At 42.4% G+C, this 16,084-nt stretch overlaps 1 protein-coding gene across 7 annotated transcripts in view; it reads left to right on the top strand.

Moving 5' to 3' along the window:
* robo1 (roundabout, axon guidance receptor, homolog 1 (Drosophila)) overlaps positions 1-16,084 on the top strand; it is a 226,514-nt gene that overhangs the window by 190,786 nt on the left and 19,644 nt on the right. For 6 of the 7 annotated variants that reach the window (XM_086262022.1, XM_086262024.1, XM_086262019.1 and 3 more), the window contains 11 exons: positions 3,575-3,699; positions 3,880-4,051; positions 5,647-5,852; positions 7,657-7,738; positions 7,927-8,095; positions 8,183-8,349; positions 8,462-8,583; positions 10,276-10,507; positions 11,329-11,450; positions 12,964-13,135; positions 15,248-15,448. In XM_086262022.1, coding sequence (XP_086118148.1) covers positions 3,575-3,699; positions 3,880-4,051; positions 5,647-5,852; positions 7,657-7,738; positions 7,927-8,095; positions 8,183-8,349; positions 8,462-8,583; positions 10,276-10,507; positions 11,329-11,450; positions 12,964-13,135; positions 15,248-15,448 — 1,770 coding nt within the window. The remainder of the gene's footprint in view (positions 1-3,574; positions 3,700-3,879; positions 4,052-5,646; positions 5,853-7,656; positions 7,739-7,926; positions 8,096-8,182; positions 8,350-8,461; positions 8,584-10,275; positions 10,508-11,328; positions 11,451-12,963; positions 13,136-15,247; positions 15,449-16,084) is intronic. The other variant, XM_086262018.1, reaches the window with a different exon arrangement.

Here is a 16,084-nt window from a genome sequence, read left to right on the forward strand (position 1 = left end):
CTAAGAATCATTTCCATTTATCCTTGAATTTCATGACTTTTATTCAGACCAGGACACGAGGAGGCCATCGAGGTTGTGGCCACTGAGTAGTCCAGCTAATTAAAGACTAGCAGGCCACAGTCCCACGCCCGGAAATGACATGCTTCTAATTACAGATGTGGGCACAGGAATGGAAAGAAAAGCTGGGTAATTGTAGGTCTGAGCAGGCCAAAGTAGAGTAAATGATGTATAGGTAGTAAGATGCCGCTATAGTACTGAAGACAACAGCCTTATGGGGGGCAGTCGTTTAGCCTGTGGGTTCAGTGGGCATTGCTGTTGCCCTGAATCAAAACTCAAAGTAGGGCAATATTGCTAAGCCTGAAAAGTAAAGGGGCATATAAGGCTGAAATGAAATGAATATAAATATTCTTTGAATTGAAGTTTTTCTTCTAATTGTGTGGTCATGTGTAAATGTAAGATAAAACCAGTTTAATTAAAACTGGATTTAAAAAACGGTTCAATGTAGAAGTCATTTCCTACAATGTCATTATGAAATGTCTTTATCATTGCAGCTGATTGAGCAAAAAAAATATTAGAACTATAACGAGACACGCAGTATTAAAGATACTGGCCTTCAAAGCTAATCTATTATAGAGCGGGACAGTTTCTGAGAAGAATGCTGTTCTGTATGGACGGGGAGATTTTCACGCTTTCTGTGGTGGGATTGTCAGCGAACAATGACGACATTGTGAAAGTGGCGCCTGGGGCTATTTTTCTTTCAATGCGCTCTGCTCTCATTACTAACTTAATCAGTGAATTATTGTCTTACACATGTGTTTGTCAGTCTGCTACAGCTCCTCTGGTCTTATAAATATGTCAAGTGAAATATTCATTTGATTGATGGAAGAAACACAGAATTGGCCAAGTCACCAGCTCTATTTATACATTGATTGTAAAATAGCTAATCTAAGCCACTTGAGAATGTAGTCCTGAGATAGTTTGTTCAGCTATTCATTAAGTTATGAAAATACAAAATCTATAAGGTTTAAGAATTAGAAAAAAACACACTACAGTGGGCATGGGGACAATGTTTATGCAGTATGGAATTTAAACATTGTTTCACATTGTAGTGCACAGAATTTTAAAAAAGTCGATGTGTTATTATTTCTTAGCTGGTTAAGTTTGTCCTTAGCCATGATTTATGTGCAGAAAGGTCATGAATGCAATGGTGGTCCCTAGAGCAGCGCTGCTAATAACCCATGTAAAGGGTCTGGAAGGAGACTTGGAACTGGTGCCAAAACAGAGTGAATGAGAGGAACTTTCCCGCCGGCTTTGTGTGTGCAGTTCGAGTTATAATAAATACCAAAACCTGTGATAATAAATATTTGCCTGTTGTTGTGAGATCTCCACTTCGGCTCATGTACAGAATACAAAATCTCAGCAAGGGACAGAATAAAGTATGATGTACATCTCCCAGTGGGAGCTGCTATTAATCAGGCCAAATCCTCTGCATGCAGCCTGAGTCTTGTGTTGATGACAGGCCCACTGAACAGCAGCCTCGATCAAACCCCTATAAATATCTCTGCTGTGGTCTTCGGTACATAGTCTGCCTCCTATTGGGCTGGATGCCACAGTGCTCGGTGTGTTTTCCTCGGCTGCTCTGATCAGCTTATCGATAGACTAACCTCTGCTCTGTGAGCCAGAAGAAAGCTCACAACAAAGTAGCCAGGTCAGGTTTAAAGATCTCCTCTCCCACCAGGTCCACAATTGTGATCACAGCAGCATGGGAGAGGTAGGGTTACCTAATTAAAGGCTTAGACACACATGAATGGGTGTGTGGAAGCGTTGCAAGGTGAAGGGGGTGTTGTGTATGTTCACATTACTGTGTGTTCCTGGAGCATCTCGCACATGGATAGTGCTGAGCGTCTTCTAGGTTTGTTTGATGTGCGTGCTATTTGCATTTTAAAGGCCAGCGATAGGCAGGGGGAGGAGGAAGAGGTTGGTCATTACTCTGACTGACAGCGTTTATGTTTCCGAGGGAGCCGTTGAAGCAGACAGATTAGATAAGGTGAGTGATTGGCTGGGGGAGATTTATGACCGGAGAGTGACAGTTAACATTCACCTTGTGTTTTTATAGTCCCGGGGTACATTTGCAAGGCTACATTTAAGAGACTGGTGTAGCCATTCCTAAGGGTGCTCTAAACCTCATTAAGGGTGTAGGGATGTTCACCTTCACACAACACCTGGAACAAGAGGAAAAATGATAAACAAAGCTTGATGTTGCTGAGCATAAAACATCTGCTCTGTGTGCTTCATATCGCTGTGCCTTTTTATTTCACTTAGTCTGCCATTTTTCCTGTCCTTGAACACCTTCCCAAATTAAAATCACATTGAATCAGATGCATTTCAATGCCTTTCTGACTCATTCACAGGAATTATTCTTTGCATGTTATCGTGTGGTCCCTAGGGTTTGAGTGAAGTATGAAATATGACATGTTTTACTGATGATGGCATGATTATTTGTACATGTGGACATCACATTGTTTTCCTTGTCTCTCCTCTTTGTGTCATGCTGTTTAATATTTATTTATTCACCTTTGGGTTGTTGTTGTGTTTTTGTTTCCTTTTTAGTTGTGTCTGGTAAGTTGAAATGTCACCCGTCACCTATTCACCGCCCTGACAGAGACAGGAAGCTGTCACAACCCCCCTCCATTCTCCTCACATCACCTCTCCACCATCCAATCAGCACTCATGTTTCAGTTGTCACGGGCAACAGTGGCAAAAGGACATTAATGGGTAAAAAAAAAAAAAAAAAAAGTACACTCAGCTTGGGCCTCCAAGGTAAAGCTGCACCATTTCATTCTATTATTTTCCCCTTTTATGCATTACCAAACCCCATCTTATTCATGGACAAATTATTTCTGTATTTCAAGTGACAGTTTTCAGATTGCTTTTCTTATGTATTATACAGCCACTGTGTAAAAAATATGAAAATGTGTGCAGAGTTGTATCATTTGAGGGCATATCCACAGCACTTTTGATATTAAAAGCGTAAACTGGGCTGCCTCTCGACCTCTACATACAGGTTATTTGTCCTCACAGACTGAGACTAGTGTCACCATGTGACATTGGTCTGTGTCACCACACTTTGTCTGAGATGGACTTTGTCATTAACATGCATGGATATGGCATTGTGGTTGAGGTCTGCACTACTGGAGGGTGTCAGCATGGACAGATGGCTTAAATTTATTCCCCATTTCCATGTAAATTTTAATGGTCCATGCCCTTGCCCATGCAAATGAGGGGCACAGGAGTGAGCCTTGTTTTTTCTATTCATTACAACAATAATATGCTTGCATTTTTGCATTTGATCAGCATACTGTTTGATCTGCTGTGCACACATCATGTAAAGTTTTGAAAACGAGCCGGATTCAATAACAGATTAAATACAAGCACATTGGCCTGCGCTTACATTTCCTTTGTCTTCTATTCATAGAACTCAGACCCTCTTGTAACTATAATACTGTGATAAATGTAATAGGCAGTAGTGTGTTTGTCTATTCATTGGCTAACCATTTTCATGGCTGTCCTCCAGTACCGCCAGCATTTGTGGTAAGACCGAAGAACCAGGTGGTTGGAGTTGGCAGAACTGTCACCTTCCAGTGTGAGGCCACTGGAAACCCACAACCGGCCATTTTCTGGCAGCGGGAAGGCAGTCAGGTAAATAAAATAAACTGCAGTAAAAGTTTTCATCTCAAAAAGCTTTGTAAATAACTATTTGTAAGCTTAGTTCACATGATTGGCTATCATTTTAGAATGAAATCTTCCATCTGTCCAGTTGATTTGCTCAAGGAAATACTAAAATGGTGACCACATGTAATCCTTTTTCATCCATTCTAGAACCTGCTGTTCTCCTATCAACCTCCTCAACCCTCCAGTCGGTTTTCAGTGTCTCAGACTGGGGATCTGACCATCACTGATGCTGTGCGCTCAGATGGGGGATACTACAGCTGCCAGGCCCTCAACATTGCTGGCAGTGTGATCACAAAGGCTCTGCTAGAGGTCACAGATGGTAGGCAAACTTTTTTTAAACACCCTTTTTGCATATAACAAAGCCTGAGAGAGTATTAGGAACACTAGGAGGACATTTAGAGGAATATGTCGGATAATACTTCGGAATTTCAGATAATCTTTGGTTTATTGGTATAATGCTGTTCAAATGTAATGCTGTGGCTTTGCTTCAGAGCATATTAATATCCAAAGTGAGGTTTGTGAGGTCTGGTCTGGCCAGTTCGTTGTGTTCCTGTCAGAGGTAGAGACTCTCTGGTGCCTGTGCACCCAGACCGTGGCGCAGTACTTGGCTTCACACTGGCTAAAGTCTCCTTCAGTATTCCATGGCTGGCTTGCTGCTGTCTACTGTTGGAAGACTGTAGCCATGTGGTGAGGTCTGGATTGGGTCCTCTAATTACCCTTCTAGCCAATCCCTGACAAGCCTGGTGGACTAACCTCGGCTTCACTTCCACCATTCCCACAGTAATCTGGGCAGCTATTAGTTTGTCTATGACACACCTAGATTCATCCCTTCATTTAACAAATGTCCTTCTTCATTTAAGACCTACAATGGCGTGCTCCAAATCTACGTCCTCCTCTCTCTCTCATTCTGTCGTGCTCTCTGGATAATAATAACAGTTATTAAAGTGAGCAGGCCGCTCTGAGGCCACTATCTCCGCAGGCAGATTTGGTAATTACAGGTCATGCTGACAGTGTTTTAGTAATTGCACCATCCCCGGCACAAAAGCAAAGACAAAGCAGCCCACAGATTACACCACAGCATGGTTCTGAAGATCTACGCACACATACATATATCATTATGTGTTGCTTTTACACTGTGTTAGATATTAATTTGAGTTCTTCTCACTGAATGCAACTTGCTAGTAAATCAGTGGGGCTGACAGCAGTGGTCATCAATAGTGCTATGAATAATAATGATAATCTGGGGGAGGCAGAAAACCTATAGTAGGAATATGATGAATCGCAAACGGCAGAAATTATTTAAAGTCTTCCGCCGTTTTTGTGCATTACATCCTTTTTCTGTCAAACACACGCTTTTACTCTGTCTTTGTTTGATTTGTGTTGAACACCCGGGGTTCACAGGCTGTGAGACAGGGAGGAGTTTAAACATCCTCATGCTAATACCTTTGTCTGTTCTGGCTAGATTTTTTTTTTTAAGCCTTTTTTCCCTGTTTGGTGTTTTATGGCAGGGGGATGGGCCAGGGAATTGTTGGCTGCAAGCGTTTTTATGTATACTGCTAGTCTTATGGTGGATCTGCAGCGAGAGGACTGAAGTATCTGAGCCGCTTTCATTTTAATTACACTGTTTTTATTTGGCTAAGTTGGACTCCTGCTGTTGAATGATTAGAAAATTGCTTCCAGTTCTTAAAATTGAATTGAATTCCTCTCCTGCTACCATTGCAGTTTTCCCATTCTTTCATTGTTACAAGCTTGTTTACCCAATTCTCACCGTTCTATACCTTTTGTGTGTTTACTCCCACAAGCTGGATATAACTGACTGAATCCCGTGTCTTTTCTTTCCCCGCTACACCACATGAAACCTTCACAGATTAGCGCCATCCACATAATTGCCCATTTTCCTTCCTGCTTCCACAGTTGTGTCAGACCGCCCGCCACCAGTCATCCGCCAAGGCCCAACCAATCAGACGGTGGCTGTGGATGGCACGGTTGTTCTTAACTGTGTGACATCTGGTAACCCTACACCCACCATCCTGTGGAGGAAGGACGGCGTCTTAGTGTCCACACATGACTCCAGGGTCAAGCAACTGGACACAGGTGCACTGCAGATACGCTATGCAAAGGTGAGACACCTGGACACATTTAAAAAAAGTCTGTTTTTAGTGTCAAGCAAAGTTAAAGGACAGCGTAGTACCCACTGCTGTTCATAATTTCACTCAAAATCTGCTAAATTGCCATGTATTTATATACACTATATATAATACATGATTTCAATCCATTTAAAATAGACTTCAAGGTTACCCATATCACATGCATAATGTGCTTGGCAAACCCCTGCTGGTTGGTAAATAAAGCATGTGTTGCCTGCCAGCAGCCAACCCTCAGCAGGCTGTCAGTCAGTTGCCGCAGATCTGAAATGGAGTCTGTGAAGTTGAACAGTCTGTAGTTCTTGTCAGTCAGCAGGCGCTGTGGGCTGCATGTGTGTGTGTGTGTGCGCGCACACGTCTATGTGTCATGGCAAGCTGTGTGATGCTGAACACACTTCTAGGTAGAGACAAGGAGGGGGTAACGACGTGTCTTCCAGATGGAGGCGTCACAGGGTCAGAGGTCACGTCATTTTGCGGCGTTCTGATGAATGCCGGCACGTCTTGTGGTGACAAGATTGCAGTGCGACTGGGCCGCCAGGCAGGAAAGGAGATGCATTTGAACCCTTCCCCTGCTGTAGAAGAGTAAACTCTGCAGGCACTTTACATTAATGAACTTGTCATTTATACCAGACAATATTTTAATGAAGATGTTTTTGATGTTTGGGATGATATATTTTATTCATATTGTTTTGCGGGTGTTACTTTTTTAATGAATTTTATTCTTATTTGGGTGGGGGGAAAACAGAGGTCTGTTGACAGGATATCCTTATACTTCATGATTCAAACATTTATCTTTTTCATTTTTTCTGTTTTACTGTCTAAACATAAGCACAGTAGTGCCAGAATAGCATCAATCACTAACAAACCGTAACAGAGTCATTAGTATCAAGCAGAGGCATAGACTCCAGCTGACAGAACAGACAGTTTTAAAAATGTACCTTTTTGTAATCTGTGCCATTATGTTTATGTTTCATGTTTGGCTTATTAGCATCTTAGAAACTTGTCAACAAATCTCAGTTAAATTAGGAGGAAATTCAGGCTACAAGCCAAGAAATTCTGATTTGTTTTTGGTTGGATCCAGATCCAGATGTCTGGAACTTTGACTTTATTTTTTAAAGAGAACATGTGTTTCTTCAGTTTTTCTTAAACTGCTGCATTTTAACTGAAAGAACTCTTTCCCCTGAATCTAATGCATTAATAGAATTTTATTAAAATTTTATTTTTATTCAAAACAAACTAGTCAGAAAGAAAGACAAATAAGCCCTTTTCCAGTTATGCCCAGTTCCACAAATATACTTAATTACCCATTTGCTGCACAATGGTTCACATTTTCCAAAATGCAAGTGAACCTTGTCTTTGTCTGGCAAAGTTACAGTACATCTACAAGCACATGAATCATGAATCAAGGTTTAAACATATACCACATGTGTTGCACAGAGCAGTCACTTTCATGTTTGGCATTCAGGTGGATGGCAAAGGGAGAAAAGGTCTCCAATTAGTGTATGATCCTGTGAAAATCTTTTCCATTTGACTAGGAATGCTCCGCCACTTTTGGCCTTTCCAGCTGCTTTCCCCCAGTTTCTGCTCAAAAGGAGATGATATTGAGATTATCAGGCAATGACAGCTGCCTGCTACAGACTCCTTCGGCATGTCAATAAGCAAAAGCAATGATGGTAGGGTGAAGATAACAAGAGGCAGAGCCCAGTTCAGGAAACCGTGGGACACATTTAAATAATTTCCATTTAAACAAACATCCTCCCTTCTCCTCCTCCTCTTTCAGCTCAGTGACACTGGCACCTACACCTGCACTGCCTCCACACCCAGTGGAGAGGCCTCTTGGAAAGCCTATTTAGAGGTCCAAGGTAAGCCTAACCACTTTACTAACAAGTGTATTCTTTTTTTTCTCGTTTATTTTGGTGATTGTGTTTATTTAAACTGAAGGCGAACACGAGACATAAGCCTTGGAGATGTTCCACATTCCCCTGGTTGTTGGAAAACAGCAGTAGACTATGTTTTCCTTATTATTTGCCTTTCTCTGTTCTGCATTTAGAATCTGGGGCCCAATTCCAGCCAAACAGACCTACTGACCCAAACCTGATCCCCAGCGCTCCTTCCAAACCTGAGGTCACTGATGTTACCCGTAGCTCTGTCACGCTTTCCTGGAAACCAAACCTTAATGCTGGAGCCACGCCCACTTCCTATATCATAGAAGCCTTCAGGTAAAGCTTGGCCAAGAACAAACTAATAACTGGAGGGCTTCATTTAAAGCTTTTTAAATCTTAATTCTCTTTGTGGTGTGTCCACAGTCATGCATCAGGAAGCAGCTGGCAGACCTTGGCAGAGCATGTGAAACCTGAGTCATTTGTACTGAAGGGCTTGAAGCCCAGTGCAGTCTACCTCTTCTTAGTACGGGCAGCCAATGCCTATGGGCTGAGCGATCCCAGTCCAATCACTGATGCTGTGAAAACACAAGGTGAGAACTATATAATAAATTCTTATTGATGTAAATTTAAAAATATAATAATGTCACATTTGGAGTTTTAAAATATGACCACTATTTTTCATTTTTGTTCGCCTCCACACAGATATCCCTCCCACCAGTCAGGGTGTGGACCATCGTCAGATTCAGAGGGAGCTAGGAGATGCTGTCATCCACCTGCACAACCCCACTATTCTCTCCTCCTCATCTGTCAGGGTTCAGTGGACAGTGAGTATAATTTTAGCAATGAATGGACTGTTGTAGTTTGTTTTTTCTCAGGATCAGATTGCAGAGTGGATCGCTGGTATAGCTCGTCACTAGAGCTTCAAGGTTAGTTTAGTTATAGGCCTATGGTCAATTTGTCAGACCACTCAGCCGAGCAGATGCACTAACATCCTAGCATCGTATAGAGAAAGGACACTGCAGAAAGCAGCCTGGAACACAATCCAAGTTTTCTTAGTGTCCATCTGGCATCAGTCTGAACTGGTCAGCTGGCCAGAAACCAAAGATTTGCAGTTCTGTCTATAGCGGACCACTCATCCACCCAAAAGCTAGACTTCAGAGCACAACCTCTTGCAACAGGCCATGTAGTGCTATATAGCAGTGTGTGCCATGCCAGACTGTGCCATCTAAGATTGAAAACAGTTGACGGCTGTTAAAATAATACGAGTGAGAAGGAAGAAGCTGCCAACTCATGCTCTAAAGTAGAAATGGCTTACAGATGTTAAAATGGATAGGTGGGTGAGGAAGAAGTAGAAACGGCAGCTCATGGTGATTTTTCTTTTCTGGTACAAGCTAAATAACAAGTACCAATGGCCTTCTATAACTAATCTGGCAAATGTATGTTTTTGGAACAATGCAAATACGCTTTTGTGCTCCACCGACTTCCTTGCATAGTAGATATTAGACTATAGGATGGGGGTCACCAAGGGGCAAAAACAATCCCAGTTCTGTCTTTTGACACAAGGCCACCCCAGCATTCCCAGGTATTATGAAGTGCCATAGTGAGTGATAAATGGGGCTTAGGAAATGTAAAAAGGATACTGACATGTCAAGACTGATTTAAACCATTACTGCCCAGTTGCTCTGTCTCGCTGGAATGTTCCAGTAAAAGACATGACAGGAGGGAGCACCACAACTTCCTTGTTTTGTGGGGTTAAATCTATTCTCAATGTGCAGTTTCTTGGTTTTACATTTTCCTTTGTGTTGTGGTAAATGCTTGCACAGTTTTCAGCTTAATGAAGACCACCTGAGCCAGCAGCATATTTTATGGGGGAGGGATAAAGAAATCACTAAAATCTTTACAAGCCAGTGCTGCCTGCCTTCCACAGGGACTCATAGGGATATTAGCATACTGGTTAGCAGTTATTCTTTTCTTTTCCATGTTGGAAGTAACATTAATTATCACTATGATTTAAACAAATGTCTTTATTCAGCTACACACCATTTTTTGTTTGTTTGTATTTTTGTTTTGTTTTTTACTACTACTACTACTACTTCGTGTATAAAGGTGCACTTTTTATTCTCTTTCCTGACTTTAGCAGTCAGTAGAGAGCAGGACAGGATGAGACAGGCAGTTCTGGGAGTCTGGGCCCTATTTAAGCAGCTCCAGACTTGGAGGAACCTTTGGCCAATGACCTCATAGTGTGGTTTGCACAAATCACTGCTGCTCCAAATGGCGCATAGACAGACTTTCGAAAGGAGAAATGTAGAAGATGGGGATGGATAAACAGAGGGGTGATGTGATGAGTTAGCACCCCATTCCATCTGCGTCTGGCGAACCTCTTTGCATGAATCCATGGCTGTCCAGTGATGCTACAGTTTATTACGCTGCCGTATCATTTTCCACTGTTACTTGTGACATGCATGATCCAGTTAAGCTGACACCACCTTTGCCTCTGTTCCTGTTGCGTTCACTAGGTGGAGCAGCAGTCACAGTACATCCAGGGCTACAAGGTGATGTACAGGCCTTCACCAGAGGGGCAACAGAGGAGTGAATGGGCCGTGTTTGAGGTGCGAACCCCTGGGGAGGGCAGCGCCGTCGTGCCGCACCTTCGGAAGGGCGTCACATACGAATTCAAAGTCCGCCCCTTCTTCAATGAATTCCAGGGAACAGACAGTGATGTCAAAATTGGCAAGACGCTGGAGGAAGGTGGGGAGGGTGTAAATGTGTACGGCTGTGTGCGAGAGTGCTTCAGTGCTTGCATGTGTGCATGCATGTTTTCATGTTTACACAGTTTTATATGCACGGCTTGCATGTGTGAGAGAATACAACAGCTGCTGGCAGCAGGCAGGATTATGTTATCGCTAACTGTGTTATATTCACGCATGCTTGGGTATGGCGAGCAATATACGACACCCCAGTTGCAAGTGTTATACTCATTTTTCATAAGGGTGTGGTTGTGGCAGACTTGTGAGGTTTGGTTTAAACCCAACTGCAAATTTTAATTTGTAGTGCAGAGTGTTTACTGGAGTGCGTGCGTTTTTCTGTGTTGCATGTGTGGGAGTGTTTTGATCTTTTTCTGCTGGATTCTCCTTTGTTTCCAATTGTGTCGATAATTGTTTCTGGAGTTTTAAACATAACGTTTGTTTTCTCATAATGATGTCTGTTTGTAACACTCACGCACACTGTGACTTTTTCTTTTTTCTTTTGTGTGCGCTTAATTACCATCACAGGTTGGCGCTCACACAGCAGCATATGCCCCAGCACTATAACTGTCTATTCTGAATAACAGTTGTTTGCTTTTACCCCCCAAAAAACACTTACATTTAGCAAAGTGATGTTTCAGATTTTAAAAAAATGCTTATAAATTTGATAATTAGTCATTTGTTCACACATGAGCTTTAGTCACGCACAGAAGAAATTCTGACAGCTAAATTGCACAGAGAAAGCAGGGAGAGACTGTAGGCACTTAGGCTTTTTTTTCCCCCTATCATATATGAACATTTTTTTTCTTTTGTCTACCTCCCCAGCCCCCAGTGCCCCTCCTCGTAAGGTTACAGTGACAGAGAGTGGGGACAATGGGACTGCCATCATCGTCTCCTGGCAACCCCCTCCAGAAGAGGAGCAGAATGGGGTGGTCCAGGAGTACAAGGTAACAAGGAAGAAAAAAACCCCAAACAGCCAGCACTTACCTCAGGTCTGAGCAAGTAGGACTGTTCAGAAAGAGACACAAAGGAGACAAAACAGAGGTGAAGATGCTCAGATAAAAGAATAACAGAGAAACAGACAATACATAGACATGGAAAGGTAATGAATTCCTAGATGAGGCATACCTTTGTACACCTCTGTGTCTGCTGACAAAAGCTCAGAGACAGGAAAGTTGGAAAGCTAGTGGAAACAGTTGTGAAACAGTGCCATCTGGTGGAGGTGGTAAATTCACACATCTTGTGGCATTTCAAAAGTAAAAATCTATCAGTGTTGTATATTTTTCACCAAAATGTTATTATTATCTTTTATTATTTGCTGGGCTGTAGTGAGGCTTTAAGCTGTGATTACAGATGTGTTTGTGAAGTAGAGATGGAATGTTAGTTTTTTAGGAGTTTAGGGGAGATTATGTATTTTATAATATATGATTGTAGTGGTATTAATGAAATTGAGAAGTTTCCTTTGAAGAACAAACTACTTGCCTTTATTTCCTGCTGTCAATAAAGATGTAGTAGAGACATCAGTGTAGTGTGTGTATAAGAATGAGAGTAAACTTTTGGCAAAAGACCTCAGTATCTTTCTTTCTGTAACAACTCTAGTCCCCTGTCCTACCTCTTTACCAGATAATATTCACACTTTAACAATGGCCAATATAGGACAGCACTGTCCTGTCATACATTATGCTGTGGAAGTCCTTTATTTTAATTGGAAAGCCTTTATGAGTCAGAAGAGATATAGGTGAGTGGCAAAAAGGGAGATGAGGCAGAGCCTGTGAAAAAGTTAAGCCACTGTTAATTTTCCAGGTAAATGTTTTCTGCTGATAGACTTTAGAGTAATTTCATGGTTTTTAAGTACAGTTCGAGAGTGTTCCCTGCTCATTACTGAGCTCAGTCCCCAGCGGCACTGCTTCTCACCACAATTTTTAAGATGCACAGGAAATTTTAAGCCTTTGTAGTTTTCATCACAGAAGTGCAAAAACACACACGCTGGATGAAGTGAGCATATTAACACAGTTAACTGGTGGAAGGAGGTGAGGGGTAAAGAAAACAGACTGACAGAGATGTCTCTGAGTCCTAATCCCAGGTTAAAGTATACTTCTGTGACCCTGTTGGAGTTTGTCTGTGAGACAGCTGCCCTTCTAGGGACTCGCAGCTCTAAGCTTCTGCTAAAATTGGGTTAAGGAGATGATTACTGTTTTTAATTGGTTTGAGACTGCTCCGTGACATGTTATGACTACCTCAAGTAATAATAACCCTGTGTTGAGCATATTCTGTAAAATGTTGTGAGTTATAACATGTTTTCCTGCCTCAGAGATGAAACGCAATACCCAGATTGTGCTAAAATGGCCCCAGCCTATTATAAGAGCACAAGACCAGTGGCAGCTACCAAACTAAATGTTCTCACGAAACGCTCATAACATTGCCTCAATCTCCACTTCATCTTTGTCTCTGTTATGGCAGATTTGGTGCTTGGGGAATGAGACTAGGTACCACATCAACCGTACAGTTGATGGCTCAACCTTCTCCGTGCTGATTCCCAGTCTGGCCCCGGGGATCCGCTACAGTGTGGAGGTAGCAGCCAGCACTGGTGCAGGTCCAGGGGTCAAGAGTGATGTCACTTTCTTTCAGCTCGGTGAGTAGAAACAACTGTTGCCTCTCTCCCCTCTTTTCCTTTTTTAAAAACATTACTTCAGTGCCTTTGTCTTCTGCCAATCCTCACAACTGAGTGAAGTCCAAATATTTGACAAATAATTATGGCATTAATCCAGACATCTTAAATTAAGAGCTTTAGAGAGAAAGGACTTAATGCCAAGTAAACAGACAGTTATGTAATGCCCTTCTTTATGGGAACAGCCATGTGCAAGCCTCTGCCTGTCTTCTCTTTTTTATCATCAACGATGTTTTAAAACTATAATTGGAGTGATTATTGTTAGAAAAACATCATCAAACCTGCCACACGGGAGTCTGATGAGTCTGAATGACAGGGGGTCTTATACAGCTTTTGCATAGTCTGAAATAGCTTTAGTTTACAGTAGCTGGCAGTACGATCAACACAGGCACATTAAATTCCTGTGTGGCAGAGCTGTTGAACTGACTGCCGCACCCTGCTCCATTCTCCAGTCAAGGATGCAATGTTTTCTGCCTCTGCTTCGCTTCAGACAACAAAGGCAATAATGAATCGTGCACTCCGGGCTCAGACATGACATGTTATTAATGCTAAGACACACAGCGGAGCCTGCTTCAGAGGCCAGTTGTTGTAATTTACTTATTGTTTTTTGTTCTTTTAGTCTAGATGGACAAATATTTGGAGATATTTTGTCAGTTTTTATTCCCCAAAGCTCTGAGCTGGCCTACTCGGGAGAGATGGAAAACACATGAATAGCAGGATGAGGCAGAGAGAGAAAGAGCTCCATCTGGTTTCAAATGTGTGATTGAGTGGGCTGGGATGGGCATGAAGAAGCATTGGCTGTGACTGATACAATTTATCTCACTTGAAGAGTTCCTGTGGTGATTGTTGCCATGTTCCAACACTGCACTGGAACAATGTGCCTCGGGGACCAGCGCTTCACCCAAATGCATTTGTCACACTCGGAGCTTGTATGCGTCATCCCGGCCTAGATACCTGTACAGTCCCTTGTGGGCTGCTTAGTCACATTGACATGCTGCGTTCCCTCGGCCAGACAGAGCCACAAATTGAGAAGACTGCAAAGTAAGAAGGGATGCAGCCAAATGGAGACGTAGCCTCAGTGCCTGAGACAAAGAAAGATACAGAAGGGGTAAAGGCAGCGAGCTGGTTTCTTTTGGGAAGTGTTTTTGCTTCTGGCTAAGAGTGCCAGTTTAGAAGAGTGGCTACAACATGAAAGACGCGAGAAAAAGAGACGAAGACAAAGTAACGAGAACATGAAGAAATTTCAGAGTGACAGGGGTTGGGGCAAGTCAAAGAAATCTTTCATGTGTCACGATGAGAAAAACAGACCGAGAGCAGGTTGTTGTTGTGAGCAGCTGTACAGCCAGCATCTTTGCAGCAGCGCATTTCACAGTGAAACAGGCTTCAAGGCATTCACACCTCAGTTTTTCCACAGATGTGCCCCGGTTTGCTAATTACTGTGGTATCTGTGTTTGAGCTTGATCTCTTTGGATTTATTTATATGATTATGATACCACTATTGCTCGGTGTGAATGATGTCTCTCTTTTTTCCTATCCGCTTCCATCAGGCTGTTATGCTGCACAGGCTCTGTTTGAATGTCTCTGGTTGCTTTTATATGCTCACCTGCTATTGTTGACTGGGATTTGCAATGAAAGCCTTTTGAATTATAGAAACAACTCCTTTTCCACAACAACCCCAGCCTCATACATACCCGCTGAGATGAAGAATCTTTTTATGTACCAGGAGAAAGAATATCCCTATTTATGTATTGTGCAGGCTCCATTTATTTTAAATGTATTTCTCTATTTCAGTCTTTTTCCACTTGGTTTAGTTTCAGCTTTGAATAATGTTGTTTTCACATTCCCAACTCACATTATTTCACTTGTCCCATCCAAAATTTGCAAGTCAAAATATACTGCTTCTTCAATCATTTCTACTTTGTGGGTGCCAGTTTTAGCACTGCCACATGGCTGAAATGCAGCGGCCTGGGGTCAAGTCCCACCACACACTTTCACTGCTTTTCTGTCTACTAATATGCTGTCTAATAATCGCAAAAAGCACAAAAAATAACTTCTACTTTGTTCTCACTGTTCTAGATGCTTCTGGCCGAATGACAGACACAGTGAACCAGGAGAACCCCCTGTCCCAGCAGATCTCAGATGTGGTCAAACAGCCGGCATTTATAGCAGGCATAGGAGCTGCTTGTTGGATTATCCTCATGGTCTTCAGCATCTGGTTGTACAGACACCGAAAGAAGCGGAATGGCCTGTCCAGCAGCTATGCAGGTATACGCAAAGGTCAGTACACGAGTGTAACAAATTCAACAATCACCGAACTATCAACTTGAATTTCAAATTCAAGGCGCCGGTTTACTTCAGTGAGGTTTTCTCACTGCATTTAGTGAGCGAGTGCGACGCAATTCGGTCTTCCCCATCGTCTTTACCCTAAATGACGCCAACCTACCTCACATTCTCTCTGTCAAACACAAAGATTTCTTTGTAGAGCAGCGCTGGAGGTGAGGTCTCCCGTAGAGTACTTTAAGATGCAGTGTCAGCTCCTGCTGAGAGTACTGCATAAACACCTCTTTTATTTTGTTTTCATACTTCTGTCACGCTGTCTTTGCAGGAGTGTGTTAGGAGTGTTTGCAGTCAAGTACAGTTTGGCATCCAGAATTCCTCCTTTTACCAACTCCCTTCTGACTGCGCTGGGAAAGGGATAATGTCTGGCTGTAATCTCGCTTTTTCAAGGACACATTCTCACGTGGTCAAAGTACTTTTGAGAGAGAGGCCTTCAGATACAGAGCAGCCAATTATTTCATTCTGGTTAATAAGGACCTCATACCTTTGTTTCAAAAACTCAAAGACTGTATTTCAAGGATGTTGGCATAGCCTCTGCCTAACTCATTCATTTTTTTTTTACCCGACTTAAAGTAA

The sequence above is a fragment of the Aulonocara sp. 'chitande type north' Nkhata Bay genome, linkage group LG14, assembly GCF_057382095.1.
Source record: "Aulonocara sp. 'chitande type north' Nkhata Bay isolate Kocher_YH1m ecotype deep benthic linkage group LG14, A_spYH_male_GT1.1, whole genome shotgun sequence".
Taxonomy (NCBI): domain Eukaryota; kingdom Metazoa; phylum Chordata; class Actinopteri; order Cichliformes; family Cichlidae; genus Aulonocara; species Aulonocara sp. 'chitande type north' Nkhata Bay.